The sequence below is a fragment of the Ovis canadensis genome, chromosome 9 (assembly GCF_042477335.2).
Source record: "Ovis canadensis isolate MfBH-ARS-UI-01 breed Bighorn chromosome 9, ARS-UI_OviCan_v2, whole genome shotgun sequence".
NCBI lineage: Eukaryota > Metazoa > Chordata > Mammalia > Artiodactyla > Bovidae > Ovis > Ovis canadensis.
In genome coordinates this window covers 23256008-23273946 of record NC_091253.1, presented here as the reverse complement: position 1 = coordinate 23273946, position 17939 = coordinate 23256008, and the positions used below count along the sequence as shown (strand labels likewise).

Genomic DNA, 17939 nt, shown 5'->3' with positions numbered 1-17939 from the left:
AAAACGCACCTATCTCAAAGGTCACATTTGCCACGATTGGCACCCAACTGTCTTAACGTTCTGTCCAGCCACTTGGTTTACCAAGCTTCTTTTCTACATAATAAACCCAAACGGCAAACAAAAAGTATACTAAACTACCCTGTTATTGCAAGAATTCCAGGAGGGAAGGTATCTGGCATGAAGTCAGGACCTCTGTCTGCTACACCATACAGGCGGGCTTGACCCAGAACAGGGATGGACCTTCAACAGATCCAACGGGGAGCTCTGAGGCTCGTTTCCTTGGGTAAAAGTTGGAAAAAATCTCATGTAATTTCCTCAGAATTAAAGTAAGAATATTAACCAGTGGAAACAAAAGTCAAAGTGTAACACAACTGGGCGCAGCCTTCTCAAGCCTAGTTCTTCTAAAGCAGTTACACCACATGTATGAAGCGCTCAAACCAGGACCAGAACTTGCTGCTGGTACGACTCTTGTCCGCCGGCTCAAAACCCATTTCAGGTCCCTCCCTGGTCACTAAGTAACCAATGTGGGCAAAGTCCTAACATTAAAAGTGAAAGGTTTTAAAAACGCTTTTTCTAGAATTCTATACATATTAAACTCTGCCACCTAATCTCCTCCTGTTGCCAAAGAGTAGTGTGAATAGGTTATAAAAACGTGCAAATATTTCTGTTTTGAGTTCTCACACAGAATTACTCACACCAAGCTGCTAAAACAAGTACACCTGCTGTACCACATGTTGGAGGGGTTCTCTCTGAGACGGTCTCACGGGGGAGGGGTGGGGCAGGGTGGGCACTGTCTGCTCGCAGAGGAGAAGTGAGGCTCACAGGAGGAGGCCTGAGTCCCCAGCACTCTTCTGTTTTCACAGTGACCGCTAGGGAGTTTCTCATAAATCACGACACGACCGCCAGAAACATCACGATTCCACAGGGTCACACAGCTCGGGCCTGAGGATCTGAGGGTGAGCAAACGCCACTCGACTTGTCTGACCGCTGGTGTCACTGTCACACATCCCTTCAAGGAGCGGAACCTCAGAAAACGAGAGAAGATGGCCAGGCAAGCTGCCTCAGCAGAGCCCCCACAGCATGCTCCCATGTCTTCGAGAGAACGGGCTCCACAGACATCACCAGACTCGCCTGAGAGAATCAGAAGGAAATTTCAGCATCATCAGGAACACATTTGACAGGCAGGTGGGGAGGGGGATGAACCGGGAGACTGCGGTTGGCATATACACAGCACTGACACTACACGTCAAGTCAACGAGTAAGGACCGAGTGAACAGCGCAGGGGAGTCTACTCAGTGCTCTGTGGTGAAAATGGGCAGGAAATCTAAAAGAGAGGGAGATACATAGATAGATAGATATATGACTGATTCACTTTGCTGTACAGCAGAAATTGACACAGCAGTGTAAAGCAACTATACACCAATAAGTGAATGAATGGATGAATGAATTTTTACAAAAGGAGTACACTGGGGCCCCTAGAACTTGTAGAAATGAGGAGTCCACACCCAGGGTGCAGCACAGCGCCAGGGCTGCCCTCAGGTTGGTCCACTGCCAATGGACAGCCTGGACCAGGCCTCTTCTACCCCAGAGACCTCGACGCAGAGGCGGGGAGGCAGCCAGTCGCGGTCTCGCCAGTGCTCTGCTCTTGCTCACGCAGCCGTCCCAAGGCTGAGATCACTGGGAGAACAAGGGACCCACAGTCCACCTCAGGACAACAGACACGGCCGCCATCACTCACTTCGCGGACGTCCCCCTGCAGTTTCGTGTTCACTTCCTCGGACTTGAGGAGGTCCTTCCTGGCCGTGTCCAGGTCCTCCTCCAGCTCTGTCACGTGGGCAGAGAGGGCTGCCAGGCGCTCCTTCATCTGGCTCTGCTCCTGCGACTGCTTGTCCATGACTTCCTGGAGCTCGATCACCTTAGCCAGGTCTTCCTCGTGGCTTAGAGACCATTGGAGGGTCTCTAAGGGGGAAAGGAAGCCTTAGACAGCCTTGTTTTGGGAGGGAGGGAACACAGCACTTACGGGCAATTGGTGAGGTCAAAACTGCCTCTTGCACTCTGGGAGCTCACAGGACCCTCACGGCCACTCAGACCTACATGGTGCATTGGTGAGAGGTCCCAACAGCCCCGCACAGACTGGATGGTAAGATGAGAACCAGACAGACAGCGAGACCAAGAACTTGCCTTGCCATTGGCACTTGGCATGTTTTCTTGCTCGTGATTTACATCAAGCACCCCGTCTGTTAGTATCTTTTCCTGGTTATTCTCCTCTTTAAGAATCATCTGCTAAAACCAAAAAATTGAATCAGAGTAAAGAAATAAGTAAAGACAGCAAAACTCTACCTGGAAAAACTCAACTCTAAACTGAAAACGCAACATAAAAAGAAAATACATGGTGATGCTATCCATCCCGAATACAGTCAGGTGATTAGAGTCAGAATTTGTCTTCTACTGGACAAAGGGGTACTGAAGACATCCTGCAGCTTTGAGCCACAAGTCTAGTTTACTAGTCATTAAAATAACCCAGGTGGGCGGGTCCTCAATCAGAAAGATAAAGAACATCTGATGCCCACCACTACAGCCTTCATTCTTTTTTAAAATGAAAGGATACAAATGACAAACCCTTAACTGAAATTACACGATGACTGATCTAACTTACCTCTTTTTGTGTGGCACCTAATTCTTCTTCTAACAAACTACAACTTTCGAGTGCTACTCGTAATCGCGCTCTCAACTCAAAAGGGGCCGAGTCACTGTGTGTTGATGTGTGTATATACGTTAGTACACTTCTTAGTGTATACTCACCCTAATGCATGGATACTGTAACAGAATACCTTTAATGTCTCTCATTCATCTTAACGTCAAGAAAATCTGCTTGGTAACAGCTAAGTTTGAGAGAACAAAATGCTATCCTAAATTAATTCTATTACGCAATTTTTAACTGCAAATTGATATACAGAATATAATAAATCTTGAGACATTTATGCCAACTAATACTTTTTAACTGGGGGCTTCCCAGGTGGCTCAGTGGTAAAGAATCCGCCTACCAATGCAAGAGGGCAGGTTCGATCCCTGGGTCAGGAAGATCCCCTGGAGTAGAAGATGGCCACCCACTCCAGTATTCATGCCTGGGAAGCCCCATGAAGAGAGGAGCGTGGTGGGCTACAGTCCACAGGGTCGCAAAGATTCGGACACGACTGAGCACGTACACAGGCAACGCCTTTTAACCATAGAAAACTCTGACTTCTTACAGAAAATATGTATATACAAGAATTCAAGAAGCTCAAAAGTCAACTAGTTACATAAATACATGCATCATCCACCTAACAAGGCAGCAAGTGTAGAAATCCACGACGGCCGGGTAGCTGGTACCTTCTTGTCCAGGGCCTTGTGGTGCTCAAACAGCAATTTCAGTGCCCTGAGCACGTCCACCTCTCTGGTCATGCCGACTGGGGACTGCGCCTGCTGCTTGCCTGCCGTCATCCAGAGGGAAGGCACGGACCAGGAAACCGGACACTCCAGGTGCTCCAGCAGCAGCTGCAGGGCGGGGCCAAAGGAGCACCTTCAACCTCATGCTTGAATTCAGGGCCGATAACTCCTCTCGGCCTCATGCTATAGCCAGAAACATGCTAAGGCACATCAGAATCCCACCAGTTCAGTCTAAAGTTAAGAGTGGACTTCCCCAGTGCCCCAGTAGTTAAGACTCCACACTTCTGCAGGGGTCATGGGTTTTAATCCCTGATCAGGGAATTAAGATCTCACACAAAGTGTAGTGTGGACAAAAATGTAAGTTAAGAGAATTCCCCCCTACTAAGATTACATTAGCTCTCATCATAAATTTGAAGCAAGGTATGAGAACCCTGAACTGATGCCCCCTGGTCTGCTCAGTGGGAAGATGTGAAAAATGACTTGAAAATCAGACAGAGTTTAAAGACAGCAACACTGAGGCGAGCGGTGACCCCCCTCGGGCAAATGTCAACACGTGAGAATCCCCCTACTGACCCTGGTGTTGTTTCTTTCTGCTTTCAGTTCAGTAATTTCTTCCTCTCTTTTAAGAAGCTGCTCCCTGCATATTTTTAGTTCTTCAGTAGGAGTTGGAAATTTCTAGAAAACAGTTAAATGAGAAACTAAATGCAAACATAAATTAAAAAGAGAGTGAGACTGTGAAGACTGACCCTGTCAAGTCTCTCCAGGCTCCACACAAAGGATCTCCCTGCCCCTCCAGAGAAGAGGGGCTCCACTGACCCCAAGACCACACAGACCACCACAACTCAGACTGGCCTTCAGCCTCCACCTCGACCTGGCAGGTACGTGGCAGGGGAGAACCCGGAATCCAAGCCTGCCTTCTCAAGACCCAGGGACGTCTGAGAAACTTTCCAAAACATAAACCTAACAACAAAGTGGATAAAGAGATTCTTAAACGACACACAGACCAGTGATCTAGAGCCACTGGGGAGAGTGAAGAAAAAATGGAAGGTCTACAAGGGCACCAAGCTTTGGAGTGTTCCTCTGGGAAAAAGGCTGACGGCACTCCAAGGCCATCTGTTAGCCTGACCCCACTGAAGTCACCCAGTCATTCAATCAACTGGTTAAAATGTTAAATTTATGTTATATGTATTTTACCACAATTTGCGGTTATATGTATTTTACCAACAATTTGCGTGCACGCGGGGCTGTCCACGTGGTGAACTTGCTCAAACTGAACCACATGGAGTCTTTCATTCTTCTATTTTTCTTTGCAGAAATAAAAAGATCCTGGGATACATATCCCCTACTACATACTGAGTGTCCAGCACCCAGAACAGTGCCCAGCACTTGTAAGAAGCATGTAGAAGATCTGTGAAGCTATGAGGGTGTATGTCATACATGTAAGCAGTAGGTACCCGTCATTAAAATACTGGACACACTGGTCTGTGCTTTGTAAGGTGCGAGACATTAACGGGCTTAGCCTTTCTACTTCAAGGACTGACTCTCTAGCTCGATCCTCATGCCACAGCGACTCCTCCAGCCCGTATAGCCTTTCTTTGGAAGAAGGGAGACGTTAAGGGGCTTAGCCTTTCTGCTTCAAGGACTGACTCGATAGCTCAGTCCATGTGCTCCAGTGACTCCTCCAGCCAGTGTTTCCCTTCTTGTGGGGCCCCCGCCCACCCTCCACGCAGCACCTGCACAACCTCTTACAAGGTAAACCTGCTGGGGTTGATCCTGCCCACTAAGGCCAAAATGCCCTGGCCGGCAGGGCCCACGGCCATGCTAACAAAACGAAACACAACCCCAACACTTCACCAGGTGAGGGCCAATCCGACGGGCCCGCCCCCGGCTGCTCTCACCTCAGGCCACTCTGCTTCCAGGACTTGGGCTGAGGCCAAGTTCTTCCTAGTCTTGGCCTTTGCCTTGGGGTCGCAGCACTGAAATAACGCCCACAGGCGGGCCCTTCTGCGACCCATCCTCGCAGATGGGGGCAGCCCCCAACTTGGGGGCAACTGCTGTTTCATGGTAGGATACCTCGGCTCCCAAGCTATCACCACCGATCTCACACTATTCACACTACGACCACCGCTCTCACACACCCCGCTCTCACACACCCCGCTCTCACACTATGACCACCAGCACCGCTGCCTCAAGGAGAAATGGCACGAAGGCTCTGCCTCCAGCATGTCTCCCAGGAGCCTGGAACCTGAACCCGCTCAGTCACAGGGTTTCTGTGGTAACAGAGGGGCTGGGCTCAGGCCCACCATCAAGGGTGCAGAGAGGGGGAAGGGGCTGCCAAAAAGACGACAGGTGAGTGTGGGGTGCGGGAGAAGGAAGGCAGTGCCCACGGCTCAGGCCCCCTGTCAAACATGACCCTGCAACGTACTGGGTCACAGTCAAACTGACCAGTATAAACTGCTTCAGAAACCACCACCCCTGGGAATGAGCACGTCTTCTAAGTGGACTTCTGCCTCCTCTACCCCCCAAACAAGCCTCCACTGAGGCTACTGAAAGGGCACCCCTCAACTCAAGGGCATCCCCAGAACCCACCCGGCTGAGGAGGACTCAATACACTAGCTGCCCCTCACCCTGAGCTCGGTCCTCCCTGTCGGACTCCCTCACTCGAGCTCAGCAAGGCTTGACCAACCTTGCTCCAGGCACTTAAAATGAACCCACAGTGGGTACAGGGGTTCATTCAACCTGCTGCCCTCTTAACTTCGACCCTGGGTTGCCAGACGACTCTGCCCCACGGGGGCTGCACGGTGGAGGTTCAGGGGTGTCCCTGCCTTGAGCCATGACAGCCAGCGCCTCCCAGACCCCGCCAGATGCTGCCCTACCCTCCACCCCCGAGTCTCCCATCCCTCTCCTGGCCCCACTCCCATCCTTGTGGCTCTCCACTCGCCAGGGCACAGGCCACACTTCTCCTGGCTCAGCCCAGGCCTCTGCTGTCACTTGAGGACCTCGGTCCCCAGGTTGCTTGGGGTCCTATATCCACCCATCTCAGCGATTACAGGGAGAGACAGAGTACAGTTCGGGGTCCCGCCCGCAGTTCACCCTGAACACGTTCTCTGTTTTTGGCTTTATCTACTGGAGTTCTCTGAGATATCTTTTTAAAACCTCAACTGTTGCTTTCAGAAAGACTGTAAAATCACTGTGCTCAACTTTAAGAATAAAATCTTCATTTTCAATCTTAAAGTGAAACTGGAGGGAAGACTAAAAGCAGTCATTTTTCCAAACTGAAAAAGAAAACCCACATGCGACCATGTCACAGAATACAGGTCACGTAACCCCTCCCTCCTCAGCCTTCTCCTCCACCACCAGCAGCCCGTCATCGCAAGGCCTGCCCTGGGCCAGCAGGGGCAGGGGAAGAGTGCAGACTAGCTCCTCTGTCTCCAGGCCGCGTGGGCCGCTTGTTCCACCTTCTTCCCAAGTTTACGTGGCACTGAAACAGCCCGGGCAAGCTGGGGATTCTGACCAGAAACACAACTGTGGGTACCAAGCAAGGACTCCTGGTTCTTGTTTTTCCCAGTATCAAATAAACTTGATCAATACAACAACTGTGACTGTTACATGTGGCTTCAGATGACAGAAGACACCCAGGGCGTCCCCACTTCCAGTGACAAACACAAGCAGCTTGTAGGTCAGCCTACCAAGAGCTAGAAAAGCTAAATACAGTTTAAAAGAGGTCCTTGCTGCTGCTGCTGCTAAGTCGCTTCAGTCATGTCCGACTCTGTGCGACCCCATAGATGGCAGCCCACCAGGCTCCCCCATCCCTGGGATTCTCCAGGCAAGAACACTGGAGTGGGTTGCCATTTCCTTCTCCAATGCATGAAAGTGAAAAGTGAAAGTGAAGTCACTCAGTCGTGTCTGACTCTTAGCGACCCCATGGACTGCAGCCTCCCAGGCTCCTCTGTCCATGGGATTTTCCAGGCAAGAGTACTGGAGTGGGTTGCCATTGCCTTCTCCCGAAAGAGGTCCTTAGGCAGCCACAATCCAAGATTTCAAACAAAAGGGAAGCCCAGTGAGGGAGCGGGAGACTGAGAGGGCCGCTCCTTCCCTCGGGCCATCTGAACAAAGCTGACTCTGCCAAGAAAAGGCAGGGAAAAAGGCAAGCAGAGGGGACTGGCTAACACAGCTGTGGATGGTTCATTGGGCTGAGAAGACAAAAATTTGAGCGCAGGCCAGATGAGTCAGTTCAGGTGTCAGAAAACGTACTCAACACTCTGCCCAAACCGGCTGAGCGCTGAGTATCAGTCACCTCGTGGTGCTCAGGGGACAGATGGTGGGCTTCAGGACCTGCCGAGAAGAGGGGAACCTGGGAGGCAGCCCAGGCTTCCAGACTGAGATGCTGGAAAGCTCCTCCCTGGGGTTGGGGGGAAGGTGGGTGAAGGCTGCTGAGACTGAGCTTACAGGGACCCCCAGCCTCAAGTCCCTCAGGCCCTGAGTGAACAGACAGCTCTGTCCCCATTGGAGGTCTGCATCAGAGGAAACTCTGGAGAAGATAGCATCACTCAGAACCTCTAGGGTTTTCCAAACATAATGTCCAACATGCAACCAAAAAAGCAAAATAGGGTGTAACAACAAACAGGACCAAGAGAAAAAGAACTGAACCAGATCCAGAGGTATCAGATGTATATCAGCATATCAGAGGTATGCTAGAGGCATCAGATGCAAACGTCATCTGTTCAAAAATATACTTGACAAAAGGAAAAATTTCTGAGAATCAAAACCGAGTCTAGAACTTTACAATAACAGTGACTGAATTTAAAAACTCAGTCTCTGGGCTCAACATCAAATTGGACGTAGCTGAAGAGAGGATCAGTGAACTGAAGGATGAATCAGTTAAAAAAATATATATAAGAGGGAAAAAAGTATAGAATATATTGAAGGAGCCCCTTGTTAAACTACATTGTTAAAAACTATAAATGGGGACCCTCATGGTGGAGAAAAGACAGAACGGGGAATAAGAAATGCCTCCAGGGGTTCAAACTAAAGAGCCTCTTAATGAAAGAGGAGAGTGAAAAAGCTGGCGTAAAACAACATTCAAAAAACGAAGATCATGGCATCCGGCCCCATCACTTCATGGCAAATAAATGGGGAAACAATGGAAACAGTGACAGACTGTATTTCCTTGGGCTCCAAAATTACTGCAGAAGGTGAAATTAAAAGATGCTTGCTCCTTGGAGGGAAAGCTATGACAAACCTAGACAGCATATTAAAAAGCAGAGACATTACTTTGCCAACAAAGGTTCATTTAGTCAAAGTTATGGTTTTTCCAGTAGTCATGTATGGATGTGAGAGTTGGCCCATGAAGAAAGCTGAACGCTGAAGAATCGATGCTTCTGAACTGGGGAGTTGGAGAAGACTCTTGAGAGCCCCGTGGACTGCTAGGAGATCCAACCAGTCAATCCTAAAGCAAATCAGACCTAAATATTCACTGGAAAGACTGATGCTGAAGCTCCAATAGTTTGGCCACCTGATGCGAACTGACTCACTGGAAAAGAACCTGATGCTGGGGAAGACTGAAGGCAGGAGGAGAAGGGGATGACAGAGGATGAGCTGGCTGGATGGCATCACCGACTCGATGGTCATGAGCCTGAGCTAGCTCTGGGAGTTGGTGATAGACAGAGAAGCCTGGCGTGCTGTAGTCCATGGGGTCGCAATGGGTCAGATACTGAGCGACTGAACTGACTGACAGGGACAGTGGCAAGAGTTGGTTCAAGAATCAGACCATTGACTCAAAAATGAAAACCACACATTGGTTTCAGCTCCTCTGGGGGTGCCTAAGGCAAGAAGAAAATGTTCAAGCGCTCAGAGGAAAAAAGGTGTGGCTTTTAATGTCACAGCAACACCGAGAGCTGACTTTTCAAGAACAAGGAAGTCAGAAGATAATGGACTGGCATCTGTAAGATGCTGAAAAACAAATAACCACCAACCTGGAATTCTATACCCAAGAAAGACACTCTTCAAAAGTGAAAGCAAAATAAAGAGTTTTAGGGCAAATGGAAATGAGACAACTCATCACCCACAGACATGAACTAAAAAAATATTAAGGCAGTGCTTTGGGAGAAACAAAAGTCTCTGATGGAAATATAAAAAACAAGTAAAGACCAACAACGAGGTAACTGTGAGGGTAAATACTAACTTTACAAAACAATGACGTTAATGCCAAAAATATATCTAACAGTTTAAAGTGTAACAGTGACAAGGAGGAAACAGTCATGTCAGGGAGGCAGTAAAAGTACTAAGTTAGACTTGAATGTAAAACACATGCTGTATCTGTGAATGCGCACCCAACAACCCGGCAGAGGAGCCCAGAACTAGAAAAACACTTCATACTTCTAAAAGATGGCAAGAGCAAAGAACACAGAATAGGTGGGACAAACAGAAAACAGTCACATCGTATCTACACACTGAAATATCAACATTATAAACAGAGCAAATACTCTCATTAAAAGATAAAGTGTCAAACTGATTCCAATGAAAACTATACACTCTTCACAGAGGTACATGTTAAGATGGAAGGTCTTTTAGACAGGTGAAAGTAAAAGATACCCAGGCCAACAAGGACAGAAAACTGACGTGGCAATATCACTGTCAAATAGTGTCTAAAGAAAGAAGCATTACTAGCGATGAAAAGGAGCATCTCATACTGATACAAGTTCAGTCTAGCAAGAAGATGAGGATTCGAAATTTGAATGTACCTAATAACATAACCTCAAAATATCAATATATAAAACCTGACAGAAATAGAAAAGGAGTAACAGCCAAGTTCATAATCCCAGTGGGAGATGTTAAAGACACATCTCTCGTGGAACTGGGCTCCCTGGTACGAAGTCACCTGCAGCCATGAAGTACTGGAAATGCAGCTGGCTCTACAATGAGATGTGCTGCAAGCCTGAAACACACACTGGATTTTAAAGACTTAGCATGAAAAAAAGAACGTGAACTATTTCTTTAGGTTTTATCATGTTGATTACACACTGAAAGGATAATATTTTGGGTGTGTTAAAATAAAATATGTTATAGGTAATTTCACCTACTTCTGCTTTTACTCAACGTGGCTACCAGAATCTGAATTACATGAGTGACAAGCTTGATCTAACTGATACACACGGAACATTGCATCCCCACTGATAACATATTATTTTCAAGAGCCCAAGGAACATATAACAAAAAGAATATATATTGGGCCATTAGGAAAGCTCGAATTATTTCAAAGGACTGAAATAATGCAGGGTATACTTACAGATTGCAATGGGCTGACGATTAATGTGCCCTCAAACTTCACCCCGCACATGGTGATGATCCTCGGAGGCAGGTACTCTGGGAGGGGTCAGGCCAGGAGGGAATAGGCTCCCATGCTGCGAGGACAGAGAGAAGCAGCATGGAGTCTAGGAACCAGGAAACAGGCCTCACCAGATGTGGCACCTGCTGGTGATCTTGGGACTCCCCAGCCTCCAGGACTACAAGAAACAACTTTCTGTTGTTTACCAGCTAGTCTACGGTATTTATAACAGTAGCCCAAAAAAGACTAAGACAGGGATCTTCATGGAATTAAGTCAGAAATCAAAAAAGGGTCACAGGAAAAACCTCCCCCAACATTGGGAAGTTAAATGACATACTGCTTGCAGAATTTCATGAATAATAAAAAACATACAATGTTTAAAAAATGTTTAAAAAACACAATGAAAATTAGAAAATACTTTTCCATAAAAGATAATGAAAATCTGGCTTATTCAAACTTGTGGGACGCAGCGAACTATGTTTAGAGGGTAACTTAAAGCCTTAAACACATATACTGGAAAAGAAGGAAGGCTAAAAATCAATTAAGCCTCTCTCCCAAGAAACCAGAAAAAGAGCATAGCAAATGAAACACAAGGCAGATGGAAAAAAAAGGAGCAGAAAACAACGAAACAGAAAGCAGATATGAAGTTTTTTAAAAACAAAGCCAAAAGTTGGCTCTTTGAAAGGACTGATAAAACTGATAAACCCCTAGACAGACTGATTAAGAAAAAGAGACAAAGCACAAATCACCAGCATCAGGGATTTTTAAAAGGGGAGACAACACATCTTGCAGATAAGAAAAATATTATGAACCACAGTTCACTTACTAACTGGAGAGTCTGCTCGCCTCCATAAATTCCTAAGCAGGGGGGAAATGCTTTACTTAAATAGACCCAAGAAGGCATACAAAATCAGAAATTTTTATTTGCATGAAAAAAATTACATCTGAAATTAAAAGCCTCCCCACAATGAAACCAACTGGTTTTGCCAATCAATTCTTCCAGAAATTTAGGGAAGAAAACAGTATTCTCACAAGAACTCTCGGGGTAAACAAGGAACACTCTCCAACCTTGTTTTATAAGACTAGCATAACGTTGATACTAAAACCAACAAGGAAAAAGTGCAAAAAAATAAAATGACAGATTCTGAGTATAGATGAAATAATTCTAAATAAAACACTAACAAAGTCCAACTGAAGGAGAATACATTGAGATCAGTTTAGGGTTGTTTTAGAATCACAAAATTTTTAAAAGTTAAATCACCACATAAAAGAAAAATCACCTGTTTCAAAATCTGCAGAAAATAAACTTAAGAAAATTTAATGTAATAATTTTAGTTCATGACTAAGAAAAAACTCTTAGTAAACTAACAGAGAAGAATTTACATATTTTGATAAAAATATCTACAAAAAAGTTAATATCCTGTGTGATGGTGAAATACTGAAAGCTTTTCCTCTGATAATGGGACAGAGACAAGGATACTTATTCTCACTACTTCTGTTCACCACTGTACTGGAGATCCTAGTCTGTACAATAAGGCAAGAAAAAGGAAAGGGTTATCACAGTTGCAAAGAGGAAAAAAAGCACTTATTTGCAGACATAATTGAGTATACATAAAAAATACAATTAGAATGACTTGAAGTAAATGGATTTACCAAGTGAATATAGGAAAGTCAATTCTGTATCTATTAGGGATTTATAATGGCACTGAAAATATCAAGATATCTAATTAAACATGTGCAAGACATATAGCAAACTATAAACTTCTAAGATAAATTAAAGAAGATCTAAAAAAATGGAGAGCTATCTATATTGTGTTCATGGATTATAAGAACAAGATAAAGGACACACACAGAGTGAACCGTGTGAGGTGATGCGTATGTTGGGCAATCAGTCCACGACGTCTATGGGCATCAAGTCATCACGATGTAGACTTGCAATACACACAGACTGTATCTGTCAGTGCCTCCTTAGTGAAGCTGGGGGTCTAAAACCAGGGCCTGGCACCTGGTAGGTGGCAGGTGTGGGAACCTGGGTTCACGTGCAGGCTGTACACACTCTTAACCACAGGTGAGACCTGAAGCAACCCAGCAACTCTCCGTTTTTCTTTTTCTGTTTTTCTCTGTTCTCCTTGCCATTTGTGTTTAACAGATTCCCAGTATCAAGTGAGCAGCATCAACGCAGCAATAATGTCTCCCCATCTAAGGCGGGAGCATGTAACACCAGCAGACTTCCCAATCATCCCGAGATAACTGGGGTGCCCTATCACAACAGAAAGCAAAGAAACACGACATTTCTTTGAGAAATGTCGAGAGAGAGAGAGCTGCCTGACGGCAGTGGGAACTAGGTTCACCAGACGTCCCAAGGGGACCTCCAGGGGCTTGGAGCCCACGCTGGGCCCCTCAGCTTGAGGCCACACTTGCCTTTCCACCATTCTGGGGGTCCTGGCAGAAGAAAGCCAGGCCACAGAAGGGGGATGGTGTGGCCGGCCCGTGGGACTCAGGGCAGGACTGACTTCGGTCTGTGCTGGGCTCCATGTCCAGTCACCACCCTTGGAGTGTACAAAGTTCTTGGGATCATTGTAGGTTTTTGGCAAAAAGCAATGGAGCCGAAGTCACTTAGGATGGCTTTTAAGGAAAAAAAACCTCACTGAGGATTCCCTCAGCACCAGCCTTGGCCCCTAGTGAGATGCAGACTCCTGGTTATCCATGGCTGTGCCCGCAGCCCACCAGCTCCAGGGAAGGACTCCACTTTCTCTTCTCTGTGCGCCATGAACCTGCACACAGTGGGCCTTCAGAACCTCAGGAGACTCACCCCACCCCCACTATAGCCAGAACCCTCCCCAGGCATTAAAACAGCCGTGGAGTCACTTTGGCCCAAGCCCTGGTTACGGACCCCTGGAGCCCACTACAGCCTCTACAGCGTGATTAGTCAGGTCCTTTATGCACAGATTCCTGCCTGTCAGATCCGAGCTTTGGATTCATGGTCAGCTCTGTCCCTCCCGTGGCAGCCAGGTGGGCAGCAATGCAGACAAAAGGAGCTCAGGAGCTGAGTTTCAAGGGAAGCATTGAAAGGACAGCAATGGATGCCACCTGTTGCAAACTGAAGGAGGGTCCCTGCATGTCTCAGAAACGGCCTCTGGTGTGCAGGTGTGGAGGAGAGCCCTCACGGTGCAAAGAAAAGAGAGGTACCCAGGGGCAAAGGCTCTTGGCCTCTCCGGTAGCAGCTCCAATTGGCAGCTCGTGAACAGTGGACGGCCAGTGTGGTCACATGAGTGTGACGCTTATTCCCTCATAAAGAAAGAGAAAGGGGGCAGGGTGTGGGAGTACCCTGAGGGTGTGGTGGGGCGGATGAAGGGAGGTGTCCCTCCTCTCTTCAGTGCAAATTGCTTTTGTGAGTCTCAGAGCTGCCAGATGGCAGTTACCAAGTCAGGTCCCCACAGTATCCAGTGTGGGCTGGGAGCCTTAGCCCCTGTCACATGGACAAGCCGCACCATATGGCTTCCCTGAGTTCTAACAGCAGTATCTGGGGATTTTGTCTAGATACACACTTCCTTGCTGTAGCTGTGTTACCCCCTTCTATGAGCCCCCCTTTTGTCCTCTAGATAAAGGACATCGATTGCTACCTTAGCAGGTTGACAGCTTAATCCCATGAAGAATTAGGGTAATCCTATAATGAATAGCTGGCCTTCAGAGATATCAATCAATAGCTGGCCTTAAGAGATACTGGGCTTCCCTGATAGCTCAGCTGGTAAAGAATCCTCCTGCCATGAGGAGACCTCGGTTTGATTCCTGGGTCGGGAATGCTGATCTGCTACAGAAGGGACAGGCTACCCACTTCACTATTCTTGGACTTCTCTTGTGGCTCAGCTGGTAAAGAATCTGCCTGCAATGCGGGAAACCTGGGTTCAATCCCTGGACTGGGAAGATCCCCTGGAGAAGGGAAAGGCTACCCACTCCAGTATTCTGGCCTGCAGAATTCCATGGACTGTATAGCCCATGGGGTTGCCAAGACTTAGACACGACTGAGGGACTTTCACTTCACTTTCAAGAGATATGACCTGAATCCAGATTAAACTGGAGTCTCCCAGTGTCATCTGGCATTTCTTCCCTGAAGCCAGCCAAAACCCACACAGGAGCATTTCCAGGGTCTCCACTTAGCCAGCTGGACAGAAAACCCAGTGTGGTTCAAACAAGCTGACAGACAAGCAGGAGAGGACTCACGGGCAAAAGGCTTCCCTCTGGTCTCAGGTGGAACTCCGGGACCACAGTAGGAACCGGTGCTCTCCACCCCTGGGCTCAGCAGCGCCCTCTTTCTCAGGCTGGCGGTTCTGCCCTAACGGTCTCAGGAAGGGCACCAACCGCCACAGGCTGACCTCACGCCCCTCCCACTGCTGTAGCCTGACCTCACACGGCCCCACCACTTCCGGCAGAACGAGCCCTCCTCTTCCCTTGATTCCAGCTTGAGGCCCGGCCCTGGGCCCTGATTGGTCACCGCCCTAGTCCTGAGCCACTCACGGTGGCCAGGGAGGATGGAACACACCGATTGGCCAGGTCCAGGTCATGTGACCATACGCTCCAGTATACGTGCGAGCTGCTCACCCTGTGTCAGGGGTGGAGATAGTGTGATGCCCCCAGAGCAGGGCCGAGAGTCCAGTCCATGTGTCCGTGTGCTCAGTGTCCTGGGACGTGCCTGACATCCTCTCTACACACCACTTTGTCCTCTACAGACAAAATATTCATGACATACCTCTTCCCTTCCCAAGCGCTGTTTCACACACCCACATTCAAGGGAGCAAGACCTCCTGTTTGAAGGTAGGTTTGGAGATCCTTTCTTAACCTCTCTGGGCTTGTTTCTTGTATCGCTACTGTCAGATCCGAGCTTTGTATCGCTATCTTGCTACTGCTAAGTCACTTCAGTCGTGTCCGACTCTGTGCGACCCCATAGACGGCAGCCCACCAGGCTCTCCTTTCCCTGGGATTCTCCAGGCAAGGACACTGGAGTGGGTTGCCATTTCCTTCTCCAATGCAGGAAAGTGAAGTCGCTCAGCCGTGTCCGACTCTTAGCGACCCCATGGACTGCAGCCTACTGGGCTCCTCCGTCCATGGGATTTTCCAGGCAAGAGTACTGGAGTGGGGTGCCATTGCCTTCTCCGGTTTCTTGTATTATGTTAGAATAATTTATTCAGTCTAAACCCCCCCACGAGCACCACCATATGCTGCTTTGCCTATTCAGGATTCTTAGCTGTTCTGACGGAGAACAGTGTGGTGTTTAGTATGTGGTGTTTTGCAAGGTAGGGATCCAACTTACCTTCCCACATGGATACCAAATTGTCCCAATGGGATGATTCCTTTGTCCTTTCTCCTGGAAATGTCCTTTCTGCGTTTACACATTAAAAACCTTTTTTTAAAATGCCAGGTGTCAAGAACTTCAGATCTTTGGAAACTTGTACAGCACCCCACAGACATGTTTCCATTTCTGTGTCTCCTCTTCGCATTTCACCATTGCCAGTTTCTTGTATACACAAGTACCCTCAGAAGGTCCTCTGTAGTGAACCGTGTATGTTTCTGTGAGGACAGAGGATGTGAGCACAGAGGAGGGACTGAGTGACCACAGTGACCATGTAACCGTGCTCAGCAACCCCAATATTAAGTCTGGCTGAGACTTCCTAAGGCAAGGTCTGTGTTTCTTCCTCTTGGTGTCTGGATACGCAAAACGATGTTGGTGGATTGGAACTTGGGTCCCTGGGTCCAGCAGTGTGGAGATATACCCATAACCTGCTTTTCCATTATCTTTTCCTCCTATGGGCTCTGCTGAGATGGTGTGGAGATATTTCTGCTAAAGGCTTGAGAGGTAGTTAATCCTTCTGCTTCTCATCCCCTGCCTTGTCTGTACTTCGGTCATATTTTTTTTAAATATAGCTAATTTTCAATGTTGTTAGTCCTTGTGTCTTTCTGACTCTCAGGCCCCTGTGGTTTAATAGACCTCCAACTCCTGAGCGCTCTTTGCCTGGTGGAGACCTGGAGAACTCAGGGAGCAGCACCACATCACACTGGAGCCTGGACCAGAGAGAAGGTTCTTGCCAGGAAGGCTCCATCCCTGCTGTAGGGGGTTTGGGGTTCACATCTGATTGTGCATCCCCCGGGCCCTTGGTGCAGGCCCCACTCTGAGATCTGGAAAGGAGGTGGCTTCCCTCCCTGACACAGAACTAGTGTTATTTTTGTCCTCGTCCTTGTCCAGTCCCATTTGGCTCCCAGGCCCTACAGTTACCCTCACCCACAGGATCAGGATAGCCCAGTTCTAGAGGAGTTTCATACAAGGAGAGGCTCCCAGAGACACTCCAACCCCCGGGCCTAAATAAGCATTTCCTTGGAGTTTCACAGGCCTGGGAAGAGATACTGGGTTTGTGTCCATTTTACAGTTGAATCTGTGGGGCCTCATATCATTCTGTGATTTGCCCTGGGTCACTCTGCAGGTCAGTGGGTAAGGTGGGATTTGAACCTAGACTCTATTTCTTGGAGCCCGTGACTGTACAGCTGTTTCTATTCCTCGGTAAAATTTATTTCAGGTGTTTTTTTTTGGATGCATTTGTATATGGGACTGTTCTGATCTGTCTCTGATGGTTTGTATCCTGCTATATTGCTGAGTTTATTAGTTTTAATACTTGTTGCTTGGTGGAGTTTTTAGGGTTTCATATAAATCCTGTCATAATCAAATAGTGGCAGTCTAACTTCATCTGTTCCAGTGAGGATGCCTTTTATTTCCTTTTCTTGCCTAGTTATTCTGGGTAGGACACTTCCACTACTATGTTGAAAAGATTGGTGAGAGTGGGCATCCTTGTACTATTCCCGATCTTTTAGGAAAATCTTTCACCTCTTTACCACTGAGTTGGATGTTAGCTGTGGGCTTGTTTATATACTCTTTAGGATGTTCCATGTATAACTACTGTATTGAGAGATTGTATCAAAATTGATGTTACACTTTGTTGAAAGCTTTTTCTGCAATTATTGAGAAGATCACATGATTTCATTCTTAGTTTTGCTCATATTGTGTATCACAGTGATTGATGTGCAGATAGTAAATCATGCTTGCAGGCACAAAATAAATTCTATTTGATCATAGTCTATGATTCTTTTTAATGTATCTTCAATTTGGTTTGCTAATATTCTTTTGAGGATTTTTACATCC

At 47.3% G+C, this 17939-nt stretch overlaps 1 protein-coding gene across 1 annotated transcript; it reads right to left on the bottom strand.

Moving 5' to 3' along the window:
* Positions 1–1431: 1431 nt before the first annotated feature.
* LOC138446046 (liprin-alpha-1-like) lies at positions 1432–15129 on the bottom strand. Its single transcript, XM_069600782.1, has 5 exons — positions 14975–15129; positions 10715–10829; positions 4000–4101; positions 3370–3534; positions 1432–2280 (listed from the first exon to the last, which is right to left on the bottom strand). The coding sequence occupies exons 2-5, from the start codon at positions 10763–10765 to the stop codon at positions 2017–2019; spliced, it is 582 nt and encodes a 193-aa protein (XP_069456883.1). The 5' UTR covers positions 10766–10829; positions 14975–15129; the 3' UTR covers positions 1432–2016.
* Between the last annotated feature and the right edge of the window lie 2810 nt (positions 15130–17939).

Excerpts from the sequence above, each read along its gene's own strand:
- LOC138446046 (XM_069600782.1), bottom strand. The coding sequence starts at position 10,765 with ATGTGCGGGGTGAAGTTTGAGGGCACATTAATCGTCAGCCCATTGCAA. Across the intron at positions 3,535-3,999 it reads CAGAAAGAAACAACACCAGG|CTGCTGCTGGAGCACCTGGA; the intron begins GTCAGTAGGGGG and ends CCCGCCCTGCAG. Across the intron at positions 2,281-3,369 it reads ACAAGGCCCTGGACAAGAAG|ATGATTCTTAAAGAGGAGAA; the intron begins GTACCAGCTACC and ends TGGTTTTAGCAG.